This window comes from Sceloporus occidentalis, unplaced genomic scaffold (assembly GCF_023333645.1).
Source record: "Sceloporus occidentalis isolate IW3139 unplaced genomic scaffold, rSceOcc1.0.p SCAF_4, whole genome shotgun sequence".
NCBI classification, from domain to species: Eukaryota; Metazoa; Chordata; class Lepidosauria; order Squamata; family Phrynosomatidae; genus Sceloporus; species Sceloporus occidentalis.
The window spans coordinates 167,325,858-167,347,930 of NW_028316984.1; the positions used below are offsets into that span (position 1 = coordinate 167,325,858).

Genomic DNA, 22,073 nt, shown 5'->3' on the forward strand with positions numbered 1-22,073 from the left:
CTTTTTTTCCTATTTAGTTTGTGGTGCTGGGTGGTGGGTGTGTGTCTCTGTAGGTACATAGCATGCTCATCCATAATGTATTGGAAGTGAGACCCCTCCCGTCCCCCCTGCCCTGAATGCATGACCGTCAGTGTGCCGTGAGCAAAAAAGAAAAAAAAAAGAAAAAAAGAAGCAAAATCAAATATATCAACTTCGTCTTCATTAGTGTCTTTACTAACGGTTGTAACTAACAATATTCACTACCAATAACAACGAATTAATCATAAAATCAGCTCAGATAAGCTCTCTCTTCCAAGAACAGCTCCATTTTCTGGCCTGATTACATGGAAACCATTGTGACAGGTAGAATAGTTCTCCTTGGCTTTAGCAGTATTAAACTAAGAAAGCAAGTGATTTAGGAACTGAAGTGAAGGGGCAAAAATGAAAAAGGCAGACCAGAAAATGGAACTGAGCTACACTGAATAAGCAAAGTTCAGCAACACTTGTGCCAAAAGTTGCATATAAAGTAGGGGAGATGATTTGCTTTTTTAAGAACTGTAAGGTCATTGCTGGGAATTTTGTTTTTCTTTTTTTCCTTTTTTTTGTTTTGTCCATTGTGTCCTTGAAACAGGTGACAATCTCTGTAGATGGAATCCTCACCACCACAGGCTACACACAAGAGGACTATACCATGCTAGGTTCAGATGACTTCTTCTACGTGGGGGGGAGCCCCAGCACAGCTGATTTACCTGGCTCTCCAATCAGCAATAACTTCATGGGCTGCCTCAAAGAGGTAAATGATTTAAAATAGAAGCATTGTATGGCTTGATATTGACCCCACCCCATTCTTCCTTTCCCTTGCAGAGTGTTGATCAAAACAATAGCAGACCCATTGTCTGAATGCCTATCAATATCTAGCTAAAACTGAACTGTCTGCACATGAAAGACCTATCAGCGGGCTTGTAGCAACACCAATGAATGCTGGAGTATTAAAAAAATCACTTTGGGAGGGATGAAAAACCTAAGAGGAGAAGAACTCCCCCCCCAAAAGCTCAGCAACAATTGTACATGCTAACTGAACATGGAATATTTACTGGTTATTGTGCTGGTTAATAGGAGGAAGCGGAGCTACATTGCTGGATCATGAGAAAGGGTTTGTGGTTGAACCTGGCTGGTAGAACCCTGAAAGGGTTGAAACATTTTGTGGCAGGCAGAGATCAGATATAATGTATAAGAACAAACAAAGTATGGGTAATAAGGAACAAAGGTGATACCTGGAAAAATAACATAACTACTAACATGATGAAGAAGGGTTGTGTAATGAATAACATTTATTCATTAAGTCAAAATGGTTTTGAGGGTGTGATTTTATTGTGTGGGGGGGGGGCATTTTTGTATTTTTCGGTGATTCAGAACATTTAAAAATAGCATTAAGAGTAGAATGTCAGCAACAAATAACAAGGTACAAATTGTCTTTCAGTAAAAAGGAAGCACTAATGCTAAGGTGTGGTATTTTGTAATTGCATTTCCAAGATCTGGTTGCAGGTCTCACTTGCAGCTTACATTTGTTCAAAACCACACTTAAAAATTCAAATGATCTGTAATAGAGATGTGAGAGCATGAAGACAGAATTGTAAGGTCTGGTTAGAGCCAGCTCAAGGAATGTTGTGAAGGCAGGAATAACTTGGAGTGGGTTTTTGTAACATATTTTTGTGCTAGCAAAGGGGTATTGTGAGTAGACCTATTTAGTTAGGAGAAAGCCAAGAAGAGGTCTTGAGTGGAGAGTTTGCAGTGCTTTGCTAGAAGTAGTGTGTGGAGTGGAAGTGAGGTGAAAAAAAGTAGAGGTGAACTACCTGGAGAAGGGGTGCTATAAACAACTGGGGAAAGTGTAATTCTTGAAGTAAAAAGTTAGGGAGAAACTAAGGAATCACCAAAGTAACCATAAAACAAGCATAAATAAAGTTAAAAAGAAATTATTTGGAACAAAACAAAAGGACAGTCCTCCCTCCAAATTCACGGGGCATCCATTCTGGAACCCACCCACCCCCACGAATTTGGAATTCCGCAGATATTCAAGCCCCATAAACCTGAATGGCTGCGTGCGCCATTAACTTTAATGGAGGTCGCCCCTCCACAAATAATCAAAACCACGGATCTCAAGTTCTTGAAAATGAAGGGGTGACCGTATTTCCTGAGGCAAAGGTTGTCGGTAAACATAAAGAAATGCTGATATGGATCCCAAAAAGTGTGAGAATGGCTGCAGGAAGAGCTGCTTCCTGAGTAGAAAATACTGGTTTCAGTCCAAAGACCATGTAGAAATGTGTGGCGTGTCACCAACTGCAGCATCTTCTGCACAGAAAATAATGTTTCCATGCAGAAATATTATTTTATGTGCAGAAAATGCTGTAGAAAACAACTATATGTGCATTTTGCTCAGAATAAGTCCCAAACTGTGAAGATTCTCTTCAGTTTAGGATTCTTCTCCTCAATAATAATAATAATAATAATAATAATAATAATATTAATAAATTGTTTATTTATTAACCGGTTTTCCCAAGATCAAAGCGGTGTACAAGTGTCAGTAAAGACAGTCAGTAAAAACAGTACCACAATTCACATATTAAAAATACACATTAAAACGAATTAAATCCAAAAGCATAGTTAAAAACATACAGTAATAATGTTAAAATCATGAATATCAATACGTCAGAGTCAATAGGGGAAAGATAATCTTAGAAAGAATTGGGAGGGTAGGCTTGTAGGAAGAGGTGGGTTTTTAATGCCTTTTTAAAGGCTTCTACTGTTCCACTAAGGCGGATCCCTTCAGGTAAGGCATTCCACAGAGAAGGCGCTACTGCCGTAAAGGCCCTTTGTTGAGTAGTCGCCAGTCTCATCTTAGGGTGATTGAGTAACAGTTTTCCTGTAGTCCTGAGAGTACAGGGAGGATTATGCAGGGAGAGGCGTTCCCTCAAGTAACCCGGGCCCAAGCCATTTAGGGCTTTAAACGTGATAACCAACACTTTGTACTGGGACCGGAAATGAATTGGCAGCCAGTGTAAAGATTTTAAAACAGGTGTTATATGGTCGGACCTCGCTGTTCCCGTGATTAACCTGGCTGCTGCATTTTGAATCAATTGAAGTTTCCGAACCTGATACAAAGGTAGCCCCATGTAGAGCGCATTGCAGAAATCCAAACGAGAGGTTACCAGTGCATGTACTACCTTTTCTAGGTTCCCTCGGTCCAGACAGGGATATAATTGGCGTATCAGCTGAAGCTGATACCAAGCACTCCTGGCCATCACATCTACTTGAGAAGATAAATGTAGGGATGGATCCAGGAGTACTCCCAAACTACGCACTTTGTCCTTTAAGGGAAGTTTAATGCCGTCAAGGACAGGATGGCAAATTTCCCTGCCCGTGCTAGGGGAACCTATCATGGGTACCTCTGTTTTCTCTGGATTCAATCTGAGTTTGTTTTTCCTCATCCAGCCCATTACTGCCCCCAGGCAGGCGTCGAGAGGAGAGATGCCATCCTTAGTCACTGTATCAGTCGGAGACATGGAGAGATAGATTTGGGTGTCATCAGCGTACTGATAACACCGTGCTCCATGGCTCCGGATGATCTCTCCCAGAGGCTTCATGTAAATGTTAAATAGCATGGGGGACAGAATGGCGCCCTGAGGGATGCCCAATGTAAGCTCTCTTTTACGAGAGCAGCTGCCCCCAGCCTCACCATCTGGAACCTTCCTGAGAGATAGGACTGGAACCACTGGAGCACAGTGCCCCCGATACCCAATTCTCTCAGTTCCAGAAGGATACCATGGTCGATGGTATCGAAGGCCGCTGAGATGTCCAAGAGCACCAACAGAGTTATATCTCCTCTGTCGGTTGCCAGACGGAGGTCATCGACTAAGGCGACCATGGCAGTCTCAACTCCGTAGCCCGCTCTGAAGCCTGTTTGAAATGGGTCAAGATAATCGGTTTCATCCAAGACCGCCTGGAGCTGAAAGGCGACTGCCCTCTCAATCACCTTTCCCAAGAATGGCAATAGGGAGACCGGTCTATAATTACTCATAGATAGGGGATCAAGGGAAGGTTTCTTCAATAAAGGCCTTACAACTGCCTGTTTCAAAGATGTTGGAACAGTACCTTCCCGAAGAGATGTGTTTATTATCCGATAAAGAGCAGATGTTATAACATCTCCTCCCTGCACGGTCAACCAGGAAGGACAAGGGTCAAGAGGGCAAGTTGTCTTTTTCATGCATCCAAGGAGCTTGTCTACGTCCTCGGTACTCACAAACTCGAATTGATCCAGAATAACCTTGTTACCAGAGGCACTGGATACCTCTACTAAAGGTTCTGCTCGAAAACTGGTGTCAAGATCAGCCCTTATCTGAGAGACTTTGTCAGCAAAGAAGTTGTTAAAAGCGTCACAGCAGGCAATAGTTGGTTCAAGCAAAGGGTTCTGGGTGGCCGGGGTTTGAGTTAGTTCCCTGACCACCCTGAACAGCTCTGCTGGACGAGACTCCGCTGACGCAATCCGTGCAGCACAGAACGAATTCCTAGCTGCACTGACTGCCACTCCATAGGAGCGCAACATGTTCTCATGGAGTGTTCTGTCAGATAAGTTCTGATGTTTCCGCCAGTAGCGCTCTAGTCGTTACGCAGCCCGCTTCATCTGGTGATGGTCTTCTGTATACCAGGGTCTTTTCTTTGGAGCGGGCCGGCAAGGACGCTCGGGAGCGATACTGTCTATAGCCCCGGATAGATTCCTATCCCAGTTGTCAACCAGGATTTCGACAGTGTCACCATCGTTCCCAAACATAATACCCTCTAGAGCGTCTTGGAACCTTTTGGGTTCCATCAGCCTTCGAGGGCGGACCATTTTAATGGGTCCTCCACCCCCGAGGGGTTTTTGGATAGTGGCATCCAGTCCTATCTTGAATAGGAAATGGTCCGTCCATGACCAGGGGGAGATAGCATTAATTCCCACCCACGGACAATCTCGGACCGTACTGAAGACTACATTGAGTGTATTACCAGCACAGTGAGTTGGCCCTGAAACCAACTGGGACAGGCCCATGGCAGTCATGGATTCCATGAACAACCGAGCTGCGCCTGTTAGATCTGTTAAGCCGGCCTCGAAGGGGATGTTGAGGTCCCCCAAAACAAGCAGCCTGGGGGACTCCAACACCAGCTCCAAGACCAGCTGTGTCAGCTCAGTTAGGGAGTCTGTTAGGTTACGGCGTGGACAGTAAACCAACAGAATCCCCAAACTGTCCTTGGCTTTCAGAGTCAGGTAAATGCACTCGATGTGTCTCAGTTTCTGTACCGAGTTCCTAATCACGGTGATGTGACTTTTATGGACCACTGCCACTCCTCCCCCTCGCCCACTATCCCTGACCTGCTCTTTCAATGCATACCTGGCTGGGAGGGCTTTGGCCCAGGTTCTCTTGGCCCAGGCTCAAGATTTCTCAATATATGTTTTTCTATCATTTTTCAAATAATCTTTCAATCTTTATTTCTATTAGCCTATATGTTTGTCTGAGTTTTATTCATATTCATGAGGATCACAGTAAAATTGTGGTCATTCTCTTTTTTTACTTTTGCTCCTATCATTTTCCTCTAGATGGAGGCTTTGAAAAGTATATATGTATATTTCTAAATATGGCTTTTTTTTCTAGAATTAGCAAGAGTAATTTATAAGGCAATCCTTTATTTAGACTGAAATTGCTACTTGCTGCATTTGTAGCTCAGTTGTTTACACTGGATCTAAAATATATAATTTCCTATAAGTTATTGTTTGGAATATAAATACCAGTTGTATGTAATATGCATCTCCCTATAATGCTTGGATCAAAACTTAGTCACCGTTAAAGTATGTATGTTTGTTTCAAAATGCTTTTCTTTTACTCTAGGTATAAAGACTAAGTAGATCCACTACAGCAGTTTAAAATAATTTAAGACAATTAAGCTTGTACAGTATAACATTCTCAAAGGAAGGGACATTTATAGTTTTATTTGCCAAACATTTATCTTTTCTTCCTAAAAAAGAAAATCCAGATTTTCTTAAATGCCATTCATATTTGTAGCCATCCCTCTGTGTTACAGTAGTGATTTTCATAATTTATCTACATAATGTGAATAAATGATGACTTTTGTCTATCCCAATTTTTCCACCATTTCATTCTGTTCAATGATCCTGGTTTCTAGTATGATGAGAGAAAAACTCACTATCCACTTTCTTGATACCATGCATAATCATAACTGTGGCAGGGGTTAAAGCTCTCCTCCTTGCATGCCAAACTTATGCCGCTAGAGCCCCCACCCAATATGCTCTGGCTGTTTGTTTATAAATCTTGCATGGTAGGGCTAAAATTGTAAATAGTATCATAATTAATTAATCTCTATGAGTGTGAACCAGATCTCACTAGTCATGAATCCATGAATCCAGGAGTTGATAACCTGATGCTTTCTGTGTTCTGCACCATGACCCCCAGAATTAGGACTGGGTGATGAGATTGTTTCAGTTAGCTTTTGATAAAAATTTTCAAGAGCATGCAAGTTTCTTCACACGTTTAGTGGAAATTACTTCAGATAGTGTGTGTGCGTTTTTTTAAAGAACTAGATAAGAAAGAAACTGAAAATAAAGGCCAAACCGGATGATGTGTTTCAATCACATTTTTCCCGACGTGCTCTCTTAAATGGTAAAATGTTTGAGGTGTGTGTATATGTGCAAACAAAATCCTGAAAAGCAGCAACAGCAATAACAACAATAATTTGAGCATTTTCTAAATGAGGTATTTTGATATGTCAACACACTATTTTTAAATGGGTAAGTGCACTTTTAAACATTATTTACATTCCAGTGTAGTTGTACTTGTCAAGTAGAACTGGGGGCGAATTTTGTTTCAGTTTTTCAAAAAAGAATTTGTCAAAATCCACAAATTGCTTAACATTTGGGACGGAAAAAACCATATATATTTTTTAAAAAAAAATAATGCAGAAGAAAATAGTGCTGACAAATCTCCCTAATTCTTCTCAGAATCTTTCTCTAGTGGTAATGGGAATTAGAGACCAATAAGTCTGGCGGGCACCAAGATGCCTATTCTTGCACTAAACAGTGTCAGAAAGGCTGCTGCTCCCTCAGTCCCAGTCTCTGCCCCTTAGTCATCAGCAGTTCACAGATGATAATATTATGGCCTACTTTTATATAGCTGAAGTAAGAATTTTTTACATAATGCATCTGAAGAGCTGAACACTTGAAATGCATTATGTAGCTGGTAAGTATTATTCTTAGTAATTGGCATGATTGGATATTCTGAGAAATGCAGAATCTGACAAATATCTCCTTGTTATCTAGACAAATTTAAGGAAGCAACAACATTAAAAACAACAACAGTAACAATAACAAATACTACTGTTGTAAAGAGATCTTGTAGCACCTTTGAGACTAACTGAAATAAAGAAGTTGGCAACATGAGCTTTTGTAGACTAAAATCTACTTCCTCCAAATGCATCTGAGGAAGTGGACTTAAGTCTAGGAAAGCTCATGCTGCCCACTTCGTTCTTTCAGTTAGTCTCAAAGATGTGACAAGATCTCTCTACATACTGATTCTACAGACTAAGAGCCAAAACAGACTGGCTCGAAACACTGGCTTCCTGGAGGCTTGGTGGCATGACGTATGCACAGCGCACACCCTTACACCATCCCAAATCTATTGGGCTGCTCACACATGAGCCAGCTTCACAGTGTTCCAGCGGTGTGGCATTTACACACCGTGCCCTGCAGGAGTGCCATAAAGCCGTGGCAGGGAGGGGAAAAGGCAGGTTCTACCTATCTGAAGTAACAGTAGCAGTTTTAGATTTTTTTCCGGGCTGGTAAAAGTCTGGATTGGGGACATGGTCTGCAGTTGCTGCCACCCTAACCTGGCACTCTCAGGGGTGGTCTGTTTCACCCCTAACATGACTATATCTTTGAATTCTACTACTGCTACTGTGTTACATCAGATAAGCAGAAAGTTTTGACCACCTTTCACCCATGCAACAACTAAGGATGAAGAAGACTCCAGTTTCTATGATGTCTGGGGTTTTGTTTGTTTGTTTGTTTTTTAAATACTTGAACCCTGAGGTTCACCAACCAAAGTCAGATGTAAAATAGGAGTAGAATGGTGGGATAGAAATTCACAGAATCAGGACTGTGTGTGTGTTTAGCTCAGGAATTTGTTTTTGCTTCAGAATGGAGTTTATATTCCCATTCTGGGAGGTGGGGGGAACTCCTGGCTCTCTTTATTTTCATAGTTTAATAAGAACCTTTTTGTTGTTACTCTTGTTAAACAATGAGGAGGAGCATGGCAGCAGGGACCAACACACCAAACTTTTAAAAAATGGGATGAGAATTTGCAGCTTTGAGGAACTGGGATGAAATTCAGGATCTGCAAAAGTATGGTCTGGGGGCTGCATGTTGCCCAAAAACCACATTCTCCACCCTTGCAACAGGGAGTCACAAACTCACACCTATTCTGCTGCAGATCATTGTGAGGGCTACACCACTGTTGCCCGGTTATCCATCCAGCTAATCAGGCTGTGTGGATGAATGCCTGCGATGAGAATAATGCAGTTCAAGCAATCCAGTACTCCCTCAGCATGGCTCTGTTAAGAGTTGTGAAATGAGGCAGCAGAAGCCCCTACTCACCTCTTTGTTGTCCCCCCCCATGCTTCTGGCCACAACATGTTTTTGAAGGGAGGTCAGAAACATCCAGGATGAGCATTCTAGAATACATTATCATCCCCTCAACTTTAGATGCCAGTGGGTACACATTTCAAGTGAGGATTCTGGCCACAACCACACACCCCTTCACAACTCCAACTAAAGTTACATGAGCAAGATGCAGAATGATTGAGACAGGAACTGTAGAACACTGTACAGACAAAGAATTGGGATGGTATAATTGTGCTCATTAAATCCATGCTTTCTTCTCTCATTATTAGCCATTTCTGATGGAATGGTTTTTACATCCAGTCTCTGAACAGATGATTAACAGTTTAATCTCTAATAACTTTACATTTTATGGAACCCTGCTAGGACTCTGCATCTGGTGAGCCAAGCTATTTAAAGCTGTGTTAATTCTGTTAATTGCTCTATGTTTATTTGGATTGCTGGCACCTGCAGGCTTTGGGATAACATGCAGGGTTTATAGTTTCCCTGCACCTTGCTGATGAAAATGGACAAAACCATTTTCCTCAACTAGAACTGATAACCTTGGCAGAACATCCTGACTCAAATATTTGTCCTCAAGATTTCCTCTTTCATCACAGCTGAAAGCAATGATTTGCCACTCAGAGCAGGGGATCTTGGCATGGCTAGGCTAATAACCATCCTATTTTGCATCCATTTGCTATTATAAGAAGATGGTGGCCATATTCTCAAGGTATGGAGCCAGAATTTTTGGGAAATTAGTTTTCTTTCCATGTGTTTTGTTTCTTAGCCAGCTGCCATGACACCACTTTCACTATACAAAAGGGTCTGTTTCAAGAAACAGATGTTTGTGGGTGAAGAAGAAGCAGTCTGGTAATTTTTGAACCAAACCTTGAAAGTCATTAAATAAATACGTTCAATTTATTATGCCTTCTAGTAGCCTGAAATTGAAAATCAGTGATCTAGAGAAACTATTAAATCCATTGTTGAATGGAATATATTGCCATGGCCCCAGTGGAAACACCAGTTTTATTTTCTTCTTGTCTGTGGGGAGCTTAGTGTTGTGCCTCAGACAAACCATTAGTAAATTAATGTTAGATTCATTAGGATCTCCTAACTAGTGATGGCCAAGCCCTCCCCATCCCCATTGGATTGGCTCAGAAATAAGCTATGTAGTCCCCCCAAGTTTATGATGACTGCCATCTTTCTTCCTTACCAACTCTACATTCAAAAAGCATTCTTCACACATTATTTGATGGTTTTGGTGTACAGATAAGCCACAACGCCACATTGATGTCACAGCTGTGGACATCCTTGTATGTAGCAGGGCTCTATGTGTATAGGCTTTCTAGGACCAGAACCTACATTTAATGTGTAGATGTAAAGGGGAAGTGAACAACATAAGGGGCTAGGTGAGTAAGTGCAGACCTATTCTCTTCTCCATGTGAACTCTGTTCATGTGAGTAATGTGTGAAAAGGCCTAGGGTTGAATACTGTTCCAGAGACATTATGGTGAAACAATAATATTAGTTAATTAAATTGTCAGAGCTCAAAATTTTTGTGCTATGAATCCCATGCAAGTATGGCCAGCAGTTTCTCATGTTTCTTGTGTCAAAACAGGAACTTTTCAAAGGTCTGCAGAAAACACATAGAAGTCTAAAATCTTGACATTACTTGACATTTTCAGAGCTTGAAAAATGTGTATATGCATTTATGCATGCATGTATGTGTGTATGTATGTATATAAATATAATTCTTCCAAAGATTCTCTGCCAGCATTGAAAAACACATACACACAACTAGTTTTTCTATCACAGATGTACATTAAGCTCTAGTGTTTCTGTGCCATTTGCCTTCAAGTCACTTCCAACTTATGGCAACCCTAAAGCAAACCTATCATAGGGTTTTCTTGGCAAGATTTTTTCAGATGAAATTTGCCATTGCCTTCCCCTGAGGCTGAGAGAGTATGAGTTGCCCAAGGTAGTGGGTTTTATGGCGAAGCTGGGAATTCAAACCTGGTCCCCAGAGTCATAGTTCAACACCCAAACATCTATGCCTTCCTGGCTCTCCTAGTAATGCATCCTAAAAATTACCTTCCTCCCTTCCTTTGCCTCTCCCTCACCCCATTGTTTCAGTGAAAAATGTTCCAGATATGTTGCCTCAGCCCTAAGGTGTGTGTGCGTGCGTTTGTGTTTGTGGGTGTATTAAAAGAGTGTATTAGTATTTCTTTTAAGGGGTTTGTAACCACACTGAGCCATTGGGAGAGGTTGGGATTGAGAAGGGAGTAAAAAACAAAATAGAAACTCAAGATGTTTATCATATGCTACCTTGAACTTTTAGGAAATAACGCTATTTTTATTTATTTGTGTATATTTATGCAGTGTTTTCCTTCCATGATTATCCATACTGAATGGGCTCTTAACATATGTTCCCATATATATGATGACAAGGATCATATGGAAAGTTAATTTGTTTTGTTATAACACCTATAACAGATGGGGGCGAGGTACTAGGTATAGCAACATAAAGAATGGAGATGTTGCTGGAGAATGCAGCAGGTCTGAAAAGAAGACAGGTTTGGAATTATGCCAGTTATTAGAGTGATAGCAAGAAATACACACACACACAGTGAAAAAGAGCAGAGAGGGTGAAATGGAGGAAGTAGAGGGGAGAAATTGTCAGGTTGTATGGGAACCTTGGGTAAGAAGTTATGCTTGGTCTCACATCTTCTTGATCATCATCACACCTTCTTGATCATCATCACACCTGTTTAGCTTATCTTTCTCTTCTTTGACAAGTCTCTTAGCTGCCAAGAGGATGGCAGGAAGCCAAAGAAGAACAGTCTTTTCTTGTTGTCCCTGTTTTGTCACTCAAAGAGAACAGATGAACCAGAAGTGACAATCCAAAGGAAAGGAAACGGGACTCCACAGGATATCAATGAGCCCCTTGTTAAAGCAAAAACCTTGGAAGGTGTCCAATGATACCATAACCTGTTGTTGGAGCTGAAAAAGAGAGAAAACACATCAAATGTTTTGGGATTATCTGAGTAAATATCTGAGACCGTATATATTAACCAAAACGAGCATTTACAAAAGCAAAGATATTTTAGACTTAATTGAATGAGGTGCCATAGTATCCTCCTATGTTTCCCTAAAATATTCATCTAAACACTACTTCAAAAGTGGTATTTCAAACAACTGACAATGGGTTAAAATTGATTCTGTTTGATTTTTTTCTGATAAGAAGTTTCCAGAAAAATTCTCCATAAACATGTCAGAAAGAATTCCAACTTTAAAAAAAAAATCAAATAGGGGTGAAAGCGAGACCAGGAGATTTGCTTAAGCATCCAGAAGGGTTTAAATGTTTAGTTCTTAAACATCTGGATTTGAATTCCTGTCTATTCAACCATAGGGACCTATGAATCTGCTTTAGATTGAGTCAGTCCAGCAGTCCATCTAACCTAGTAATACAAAGCCTAACTGGCAGCGGCTCTTCAGTTTCTGACACAATTATTTCCTAGCCCTACCTGAAAATTCTGGGGACTGAACACAGGACCTTCTGCAGGCAAATCTGGGGCTCTAAGATACAAACCCTTCTCTAAGCTGTAGCATCTCATTTTTTTAAAAAAAAAAATATTTCCCTCTTTATTATAAAAGACTCCCCATCTAGAATGGCTACATAGCAGTGAGAAACAACATGACCTTCTCCATACTGGGAATTCATGTACTCATGGAGAATTTTGTTTCACGCAATTTAGATGGGAACATCATGTTTCTTCATAAAGAAGTTGGAAAGAGCTTGAGATTTTAACAGTGGGAGAAAGCAAAATAAACAGATTTGTCTTTCTGTACAATCAATACATTTTTAAAGGGTGTTTCAATTTACATACTTCTAGCCAGAGAGAAGCAACCAATACTCATCTTTAAATTTCAGCTCTGGAATCTCCAAAAAGCTAAAGCTTTAACCAACAATACAATTTTGGCATTTGTTTCCCTGGGGCTTGCAACCAGAGAAGTGAATGTAAAAGCTTATCATTACTGCCCAAAGCACTCTGTGTTCAGAGCTCTCAACCTGTGTGGGGTCGTCCCTTCCTGGAAATTTTCAAAAGCAGGGAGTAGGTCTTAACAACCTCAAATCAGTGGACTGCTGCTGAGTAAAAAAAGGGGCTGATGAAGGACTGGCCCACTGAGACATACTTCAGAGAATCATAGGCATTAAACTCAGCAACACCTGCTAGGTCCCCTTGTCCATCTCCTGTTGCCATGTAGTCCATTGTTCCTTTCACTAGATTAACTCAAAACATTGCTACAAAGAGTCATTTAGACCAGCATTTTACTTGTCAATTTTCCTATACCCTCCATTTCTACAAAAGAGATTTCTAAAGAAAAACAAGAGTTTTACACCCCATCCCTTTCTCTTGTGCATTTTTTGTCGCAGAGTGGTACCATGGAGTGTAATAAGGTTGCAGTTAAATGTTTTGTTTTGTCTCTGAAGTTTTCTTAGTCTCCCACCCATCTCCAAAGGATCATGTTGGACATTTTTTGAGATGTCCTTGCTTTGTCTTCTTGCTGTTTTCAGTGTTCAACTGAATTTTCATTACAGGATGCAGAAGTAAATAATATCACTGTATATTATGGACCAGAAAGAACTGGGACCAATTAAACCAAACAAGGGCAACGAGCAATAGATGGTGGCTAACCTAATAAACACCCCCCCCCCCCGGCCTGCTTGGGTTTGAAAAAGCCCAGGTGGCAGGGATAGCCCTCCCATTTGGTAGAGTTTGCTACAGCAAAGCATGTGCAGCGGTGAAACATGTGATACATCTGCACTGGAAGAGCTTCTCTCTATGAGGATTCTCTGCTAAACACATATGCTGCAGTTGGCCCAGCTCTCCAAAGCAGTGCTTTGATGGGCTTCGGAGAGTTGTGTGAATGCTTCAGCAGAGTAACAGCCAAAGCATTGATTACCAGAGCCAGCCAGCCTGCTCCTTGTGCCTTGCTCTTAAGGTCTTGCATTATTGGTGTGGCTAAGCTGTAGGCTCCCCATTCAAACTCAGTGGAGCTTATTTCTACTGTGTAGGTTCAACTTTTCCTTTAGTGTCTTGTTTTTGTCAGCCTAATTCTCTTGTCACACTTGGAGCTTTTGATCTTTGAAGACCTTCCTTCCCTTGTAGCTAGGTTTCCTGCCAAGGAAATAGTGATGTTCCACCTAGTCTTCACTGAATTCAGGTCTTCACTGAAGAATGTTGTAGGTACATTTTTTTATTTAAGATATTTCTATGTAATTCTATTTCTATGTATTTCCTAGCCCACAAGGGCTCTTTTGACAATGAACAAATAAAAGCAACCACAACAATACAAAGATAAAACATTTTAAAAGCTAAGCTAAGTTCTAAACAGAACACGTATAAGAAATGGAAAAATGGGGAAATCACCAAAAAGGAATTCAAACAAATAGCGAGCCTGAGTAGGGGTAAAGTCAGAAAAGCTAAAGCACAGAATGAACTCAGGCTTGCTAGAGAGGTTAAGAACAACAAAAAGGGCTTTTTTGGGTATGTCCGCAGCAAAAGGAAGAAGAAGGAAATGGTAGGGCCACTGCGTGGAGAAGATGGCAAAATGCTAACAGAGGACAGAGAAAAGGCAGAATTACTCAACACTTTTTTGCTTCAGTGTTCTCAACCTGAGGATAATGGAGCAGAGGACAGAATAGGGGAATTTCAACACAGAATAATGTAAAGAGATAGTAAAGGAATATCTCGTTAATCTAAATGAATATAAATCTCCAGGACCAGATGAACTACATCCAAGGGTAATAAAAGAACTGGCAAATGTAATATTGGAGCCATTGGCAATAACCTTTGAGAACTCCTGGAGAACAGGTGAAGTCCCAGCAGACTGGAGGACGGCAATCATTGTCCCCATCTTCAAAAAAGGGGACAAAGAAGATACCAACAATTATTGTCCAGTTAGTCTGACATCTATACCAGGAAAGATTCTAGAGCAGATAATTAAACAGAGAGTCTGGGAACATCTAGAAAGCATAATCATAAAAAGTCAACATGGGTTTCAGAGAAAGAAGTCATGCCAGACAAATCTGATATCTTTCTTTGATAAAATTACCAGCTTGGTAGATGAAGGGAATGCTGTGGATATAGTATACAGTGCGTCCTCACCTTATGCGGGGGATCCGTTCCGGATCCCTCCGCGTAAGGCGAATTCTGCCTATGCTCGAGCCCCATTGGAAACAATGGGGTTCGTGCGCAGCGGCGCGGCGGCACAGGCACGCGCGCCCATTCAATTGAATGGGACGCGCCGCACTTTCTGTCCCGTGCGCGCACCGCGGCTTGAACGCATACGCTCAAGTCCGCGTATGGCGCGAGCGCACTGTATCTAGATTTCAGTAAGGCTTTTGACAGGTTTCCCAAGACATTCTTGCAAACAAGCTTATAAAATGTGGGCTAGACAATGTAACTGTTACATGGATTTGTAATTGATTGACTGGCCGAACCCAAACGGTGCTCAACAATGGCTACTTTTCATCCTGGAGAGAAGTGCCCAGTGGGTTTCAACAGGACTCTGTCCTGGGCCCAGTGCTGTTCAACATCTTTATTAATGACTTGGATGACAGAATTGGGGGGAAACTTATCAAATTTGCTGATGACACCAAATTAGGAGGAGTAGCTAATACCCCAGAGGAAAGGATCAAAATTCAAGATGACTTTAATAGATTAGGAAGCTGGGCCAAAGCTAACAAAATGAAATTCAACATGGAGAAATGTAAGGTACTGCATTTAGGATGGGAAAATGACATGCACTGATATAGGATGGGTGACACCTGGCTGAACAAGACTACATGTGAAAGGAAACTCGGAGTCCAAGTAGACCACAAATTGAACATGAGTCAACAGTGCGATGCAGCAGCTAACAAGGCCAATGCAGTTTTAGGCTACATCAAAAGAAGTATAGAGTCTAGATCAAGGGAAGTAATAGTGCCACTATTCTGCTCTGTTCAGGCCCCACCTGGAATATTGTGTCCAGTTCTGGGCACCACAGTTTAAAAAGGATGTGGAAAAACTGGAGCCTGTCCAAAGGAGGGCGACTAAAATGGTGAAGAGTCTGGGAACCATGTCCTATGAGGAATGGCTTAGGGAGCTGGGGATGTTTAGCCTGGAGAAGAGAAGGTTAAGAGGTGATATGATAGCCCTGTTTAAATACTTCAAAGGGATGTTATATTGAGGAGGGAGCAAACTTGTTTTCTGCTGCTCCAGGGAATAGGACCGGAGCAATGGATGCAAGCTCCAGGAAAAGAGATTCCACCTCAACATTAGGAGGAACTTCCTGACAGTAAGGGCTGTTCAACATTGGAACAAACTCCCTCGGAGTGTAGTGGAGTCTCCATCCTTGAAGGTCTTTAAACAGAGGCTGGATGGCCATATGTCGGGGATGCTTTGATTTAGATTTCCTGCATGGCCCTTGCGGTCTCTTCCCACTCTATGATTCTATGCTGCAGTTTGTATTACCTGCAGCTTCCCAACACTTTTCAAGGGCAGCCCCATTGACAGTGCATTATAGTAATCTAGTGTGTGTGTATGTGGGGGGGGGGGGGGTACTTTCACCAGTGGGAGCAGAATTTGCTTTCTGCCTGTCTAAGCTAAATTGTTGAGAATATTGAACATAGTTTGAAAGAAAGCTTTCAGGTTCCTCAACAGAACCACTGTCGCAACCACTCTAGACTTTAGCATATTCACTGATTAAAAAAAAAAAAAAAAAATCAGTCAGTTTAAATCCTGGGTTAAGGCTATTGCATATTGGCTCTTCCAGGCCAGAAGAACAAGCTCATGTTAGCTGACAAAAACCTTGTTTCACTCCCATTATTTTAAACAGTTTGCCATCGTTTCTTTTAATTTAAATTATGTATAAGAAGAAGATAATTTTAGCTACCCATAATATCAGAAAGAAGCCATATATGGGCTCTGGTATTTTAAGGAATAGCTGTGTTTATATTTAAACAGCATTCAGTTTTGTAGGCCAGTGCCTATTGCTCTGGAAGGATTAGTGAAAATTAGACAAGGTGAATATATAGTCAACTTCTTAGGGGGTCTGCAGACCGCCCCTATCTTCACCACACTGGGGCCGCAGCAACCACATGCCACGACCCTGATCTGGCCTTTCCACGGCACAGATTTCTAAGCATTTTTTGTCTGAAAACAGTTGGAAGTGTTTCAGGAAATTATTCTGCCCAGTAATGTATTTTTCTGGAAAGAATGGTTTGGGCTACAAAAAACCATGTGCAAAAACACATGTTTCAGAAAAACATGTGGGTATGGATTTGGATTCATCTGAGATACTTGTTGCTCACATTTCATCTTTGAAGTGTTATTCTTAAGTCCTTGTTCTTCAGGAAAAGGCAGGCTATAAATAAAGATAATAATAATAATAATAATAATAATAATATACTTTTTACTGTTTTCTCTGTTTTGTTTTGAAATATTGATAGCTTCCCTGAATCTTCAAGATGAGGTGGGTTGAAACTCAAAATGAATTCATTTCAAGGAGAGAATGGCACTAACATCATCCATTATGGGCACAAATCAACTAGTTCACAATTCTGAATTGTAGGCAGGCATGTACTGAATGGAAAATATGTATCAAGAACTTGGTAGTGCACTCATTGGCTTTCGTCAGCATGCACATAAGCACAAGCACACACATATGAATAATATGTGTAAAATTTCTGTAAATGTGAGCATGCATACTGCTGATGTTGAGAAGAAAAATATAGTGTTCACAGTCACAAGTGTCACTATGTATCTGCACCAACATGCTGACACAAATCCATCCTTATAAGCATGAAGTTTTCATATGTTCACAAATATTTGTACTGAATAGGAGAGAGCTACCTCAGACAATTAGTATATACTCTCTGGTATCTACGCTGCCCTTTTGCTTTGGTGTTTCTATGACAGGGGGATCCGAAAACCTCTAACTGTGATATTTTTGAATTAATGTTGTATCCAAAGTCCAGAATAGGGTCTTTTTTTAAAACACATTTGCAGGTGCTTTATGGGAAGCAGACTCAGAGAAGTTAAAGAAGCTCCAAGCCTTTGATGAGCTGATGAATCCTTTAACTGCTTTGTTGGCCATTTAGCAAATAAGTAAGGTAGCAGATAAGTAAGGGAGCAGGGACAGCCATCCTCTCCCACAGTTCTCCTAGAAGTACAATGCAAATCATCCGCTTGTGGAAGTATTAAGGAATTACTGTATATGTCTCTAGAGAGCCAAAGAATGGCACTGCCACTTGTAATGGTGACATAGCTTTTCTTTCTTTTTCTTTTTTTTATTTTGTGGAGGAAGAGGAGCTCCTGGCCATTATCAATGCAGGTCCCTTTGAACCTAAAAGTTTTAAAAGATTCCGCGGTCATTGTCTGTAACAAGAATGCTTCCCAACTTCTGTGCTGGGGAGTGAGTCTATGGCATATTGTTCTGGATAGGGAATAGGAATATCATGATTTGAACTCAGAATATCTAGCATGAGGTTTTGTGTCCTGTGACTGAACTGTATCCCTTTCCCTGATTAAATGCTTTGTGAAATGCAAAAACAGTTCGCATGAATTCATGTAATTCAGTAGTCTTTCATATTTCTCTTGAGCTAATAGAATTACAGTACTTATTAAATAGAAGTAACTTCACAAAAGATTAGACATATATTTGAAAAGCATATAAACTATTTCACATATATATTTAATTCACCAGAGTCCATTTGTCCTGTTAAAAAAAAGCACTCTGCAAATATTTTTTGAACATAGATGCATGTAGTTGCTGAATATACTGCAAAAGGGTGGGTGGGTGTGTGTGTGTGAACTCACTGTTAAAGGCCCCAGTGAAGTAGCCTTGTGAGATGAAATGTTACTTGCAAAGCTTGCAAAGCTGCTTTAAAAAGTAATTAGTTATAGTTCCAAGCTCTCTCCCTGGTAATTAATAGCCATTATAATTACATTTCTTTTTAAAAGGAAGTCATCATTTTACTGTTTTTCAAAAAACCTTTTAGTAAATATTACACACAGTGAGACACCAAGAGAGAGAGAGAGAGAGAGAGAGAGCACTTGAATAATTTCCCAATGGCTTCTGAAATAGATGTTGTGGAAAGTGAGTCCTATGGCCCCAGTCCTGCAGGTGTCAACATGAGTGCTGTCCAGATCCAGGATAGCAGGGCTTTTTGCAGGATCAGTTTGGCAGAGCTGCATTTGTAGAACCATCTAATCATCTGCCTTTTTATGTTTTGGCCACCTGGCAGTAATGGCTATCAGCCAGCTACACCAGTTTCAGACTCGAGCTTCTTCTTTCCTTCCCAACACAAGGCAGTGATACTAAGCAGGTGCTTCTGGTTCATGTTTTTTTTTTTAATTTAAAAAAGAAAAGTTATGTCTCTTACACTATCTTGGAAGTCCAGAGCCAATTACAATATGCACTTGAAACATATATACTTGTCTGTCTGTGTGCAGTTTATGTACCTGTACCGTCATGGTGAATGATACTGCAGAGGAAGGTGTCTGTTTGATGGACTACAGGGAAAGCGACCAGAGGTTATTGCATATGGCACTATGTGACAAAATACTACACATGATGGGGGTGGAACCAGGCCACCTCTTCAATGAACTTTCTTTGCATTTTCCCTTTGCACCATCCTCTCACCTCCAGTGTAGTATGAGCTTTGCTGGTTGCTTCAGGGCTGGATAGAATTTTTCTCCATTTACCCTGTTTTTGTTTTTGTTGTTTCCTACCCCATATTGTATCTGAGGGATTTTCATGATTGACTAAGAGAGGTTTCTCAGAATAGGCTGTCAATGACAGGTAGTGGAGGGAGAATATATGAGTTCAGTGTACCCCTTGGCACACTCTTGGAATGGCCTCCTGAGACCTGAGGTGTTGGTGAAGATGTCTATTCTTGAGGCTAACCTCGGGATTTGCTATCACTTAGAGAGTGCCGGGACCTCAGTTTACCTTTCAGCCAGTGGCTGACCAAAGAGCAACCAAACTGTTGGATTGCCCTTGGGTCTTAGGTGTTTAAAGGAAGGCTGAGGGGTTTTTTTCCCATCTGGGCCTCAGCTGGATCCACATCAGGTTGCTTCCCCCTCTTGCTCCTTTCCAAATTCAACAAAAACAAAATAGCATATGGGTCAAATAATGTGGCCTTTATTTAAACCAAAATTCTTTGTCTGCTCTCATTATTCCATGGTTGATAATGAAATATTTTGCTCAGGTTTGCCACTGACTGATCCTGTCCCCACCACTCATATTGTCACCGCTGAGATTCTTGAGAGATACTGATTTCCCCTAAGGTCTCACAGTCACATAGCAGCATCATGGACAGCCTCCTCTGCTTTGCACTCTAAAAGGTTGCTATATTATTCCTCATAAGGAATCTGAGCTCATGCTCTGTGAGCACAGATTCCAGAGCAGACCGAATGATTAATGGGATGTGTCACTTGCAGCCGAGACATGCTCTGGCGGGGCTGTTGGACTCTTCAGTCGTGCTGATGAGGTATTATGCACTGAGAGGCCTGGAAAACCAAACTAGGGAAAAACAGTGTTTTGTTTTATTTTATTTTATTTGAGATTGCTCTGCTGGCTAGGCAGTGGAAAATCAGACAGTCTGTTGGGTCAGGGGAGAGATAACGTAAGCCCTATGCCTCTCTTTCCAGTTCTTAGATGGTTCAGAAGGAATCCGTTATGGATCTACATTGTTCTTCACATGGTTTCTTGCCTTTTGGAGAAGAAGATATTCTTTTTTTGTGCGTGTGACAAAGGGAACAGTAGCAATTGTGCAAACAGCAGTCCAAATAAACAGAGGTATATAAGACAGCAATGGCCTGAAGTGCTACTGTGCATTACTCCTACCATTACCATTATTTTTGTTACTAAAGCATGGGTGTGCATGCTCTGTAGAGACTCTCTTCAGAATCAAGCTTTTGGGATCTGACAAGTTGTGGAGATGTGTATATTGGCTAGGTAAGCCAATAACATTCTCTGGGGGGATAGTAGGCCTCATAGTGGGGTGATAATGATGAACCTCCCTGTTGCTTCAGGTATCTCCCCGCTCCCTTAAAAAGGTATCTGACTCTATCTAACAGGAAGGCCAGTGCTGGTAATAACGTCTTCTATTATCCAGAGGTCATACCCAGCATGAGTAGTACTGAACAGATTAAAGATATTCACTGTAATGCTAAACTATCCTAGATGTTAAATTCAGTATGGGTAATCATCTCTATGAGAAGACCAAAATACCCCAATGGCAGCCAATCCTCTCTGGTCTTGGATGTTTAGCAGGGTCAGCCTTGGTTAGTACTTGGATGGGAAACCACCAACAAATGCCAGGTGCTGTATTTCAGAGGAAGCAACTGGCAAAACCACCTGTGGGTATTCTTTGCCTAAGAAAATCCTATGAAATTCATGAGATTGCCATGCATCTACAGACAACTTGAAGGCGCACATTATCTCTACAGCCAGTTTCGCACCTCTTGGCTGTATGAGTTAATAGAACTTGGCATGCCAATCCGATCTGCGGGTGTGTTTTCCTGGCCCTGCCACCAATCTTCGTCAACAAGGAGGAACAATGAAGAAACACACTCCGTGATGGAGATGGTATTAATTTGCCTCCCTCTGGCCCTACTAGCTTATCACCTGGGCATTATGCTATTAAAATAAATGTCTTCAGTTTGTAAATCTTTGCACAATAAAACTTTAATATTTAAATGCTGTTTGACATACTTTAGTATACAGTACAGCAGTTTCTCTTCAGAAATCTATGTCAATACCATTGAGTCATGATGAAATTGTTACTTTCTGAAGTGTCAATCAAGACAAAAATCCAGCATCATATCAGCTTCATATAGCTGGTTCTACATTACAAAAACAAAGTGGCTCAGCAGTAGCTATTTTTCCAGTGTATTGTGCTGTAAATTTAGATACAAAAAGAATCCACTTAGCTCTCGGCAGTTAGCTGTGAATCTTGGTTAAGAACTGTCGGTGTTTAAATAAAACATCTTCTCTGGGATTAGCCTGGACTCTCATTGCTTGCTTTGGTTAAGTGAAATCCAATGAAAGAGGAACCCAGCTGAGAGTTCATTGCCCAGCACCAGGTATACAGGATACAGCTAATTTTTCATGGTCGTGGAAAACCTGATGGTACTAATGATCCGGGGAAGCTACAGCAGCTAGGTGAAAGCACTGCACTCACTTCCATTTCAGTACCTCTGCCTCTCATTATATACAGGAAGGTTACTGAATTGAGATACTAAGAAGTTCTTTTAGACAAACATAGTTTTATTTCTTATTCTCTTTGCATCAGCAATGAACAAAACAACACAATTTGGAAAAATTGCTTTTTGGGCTACATC

General features: G+C 41.0%; 1 protein-coding gene across 23 annotated transcripts in view; it reads left to right on the forward strand.

The window, feature by feature from the left end:
* NRXN3 (neurexin 3) overlaps window positions 1-22,073 on the forward strand; it is a 1,638,958-nt gene that overhangs the window by 482,243 nt on the left and 1,134,642 nt on the right. For all 23 annotated transcript variants that reach the window (XR_016281009.1, XR_016281010.1, XM_089522303.1 and 20 more), the window contains one exon: window positions 611-772. Coding sequence is in view for 21 of the 23 variants with exons in the window: in XM_089522303.1 (XP_089378429.1) it covers window positions 611-772 (162 nt within the window). In the remaining 2 variants the exon portion in view is untranslated. The remainder of the gene's footprint in view (window positions 1-610; window positions 773-22,073) is intronic.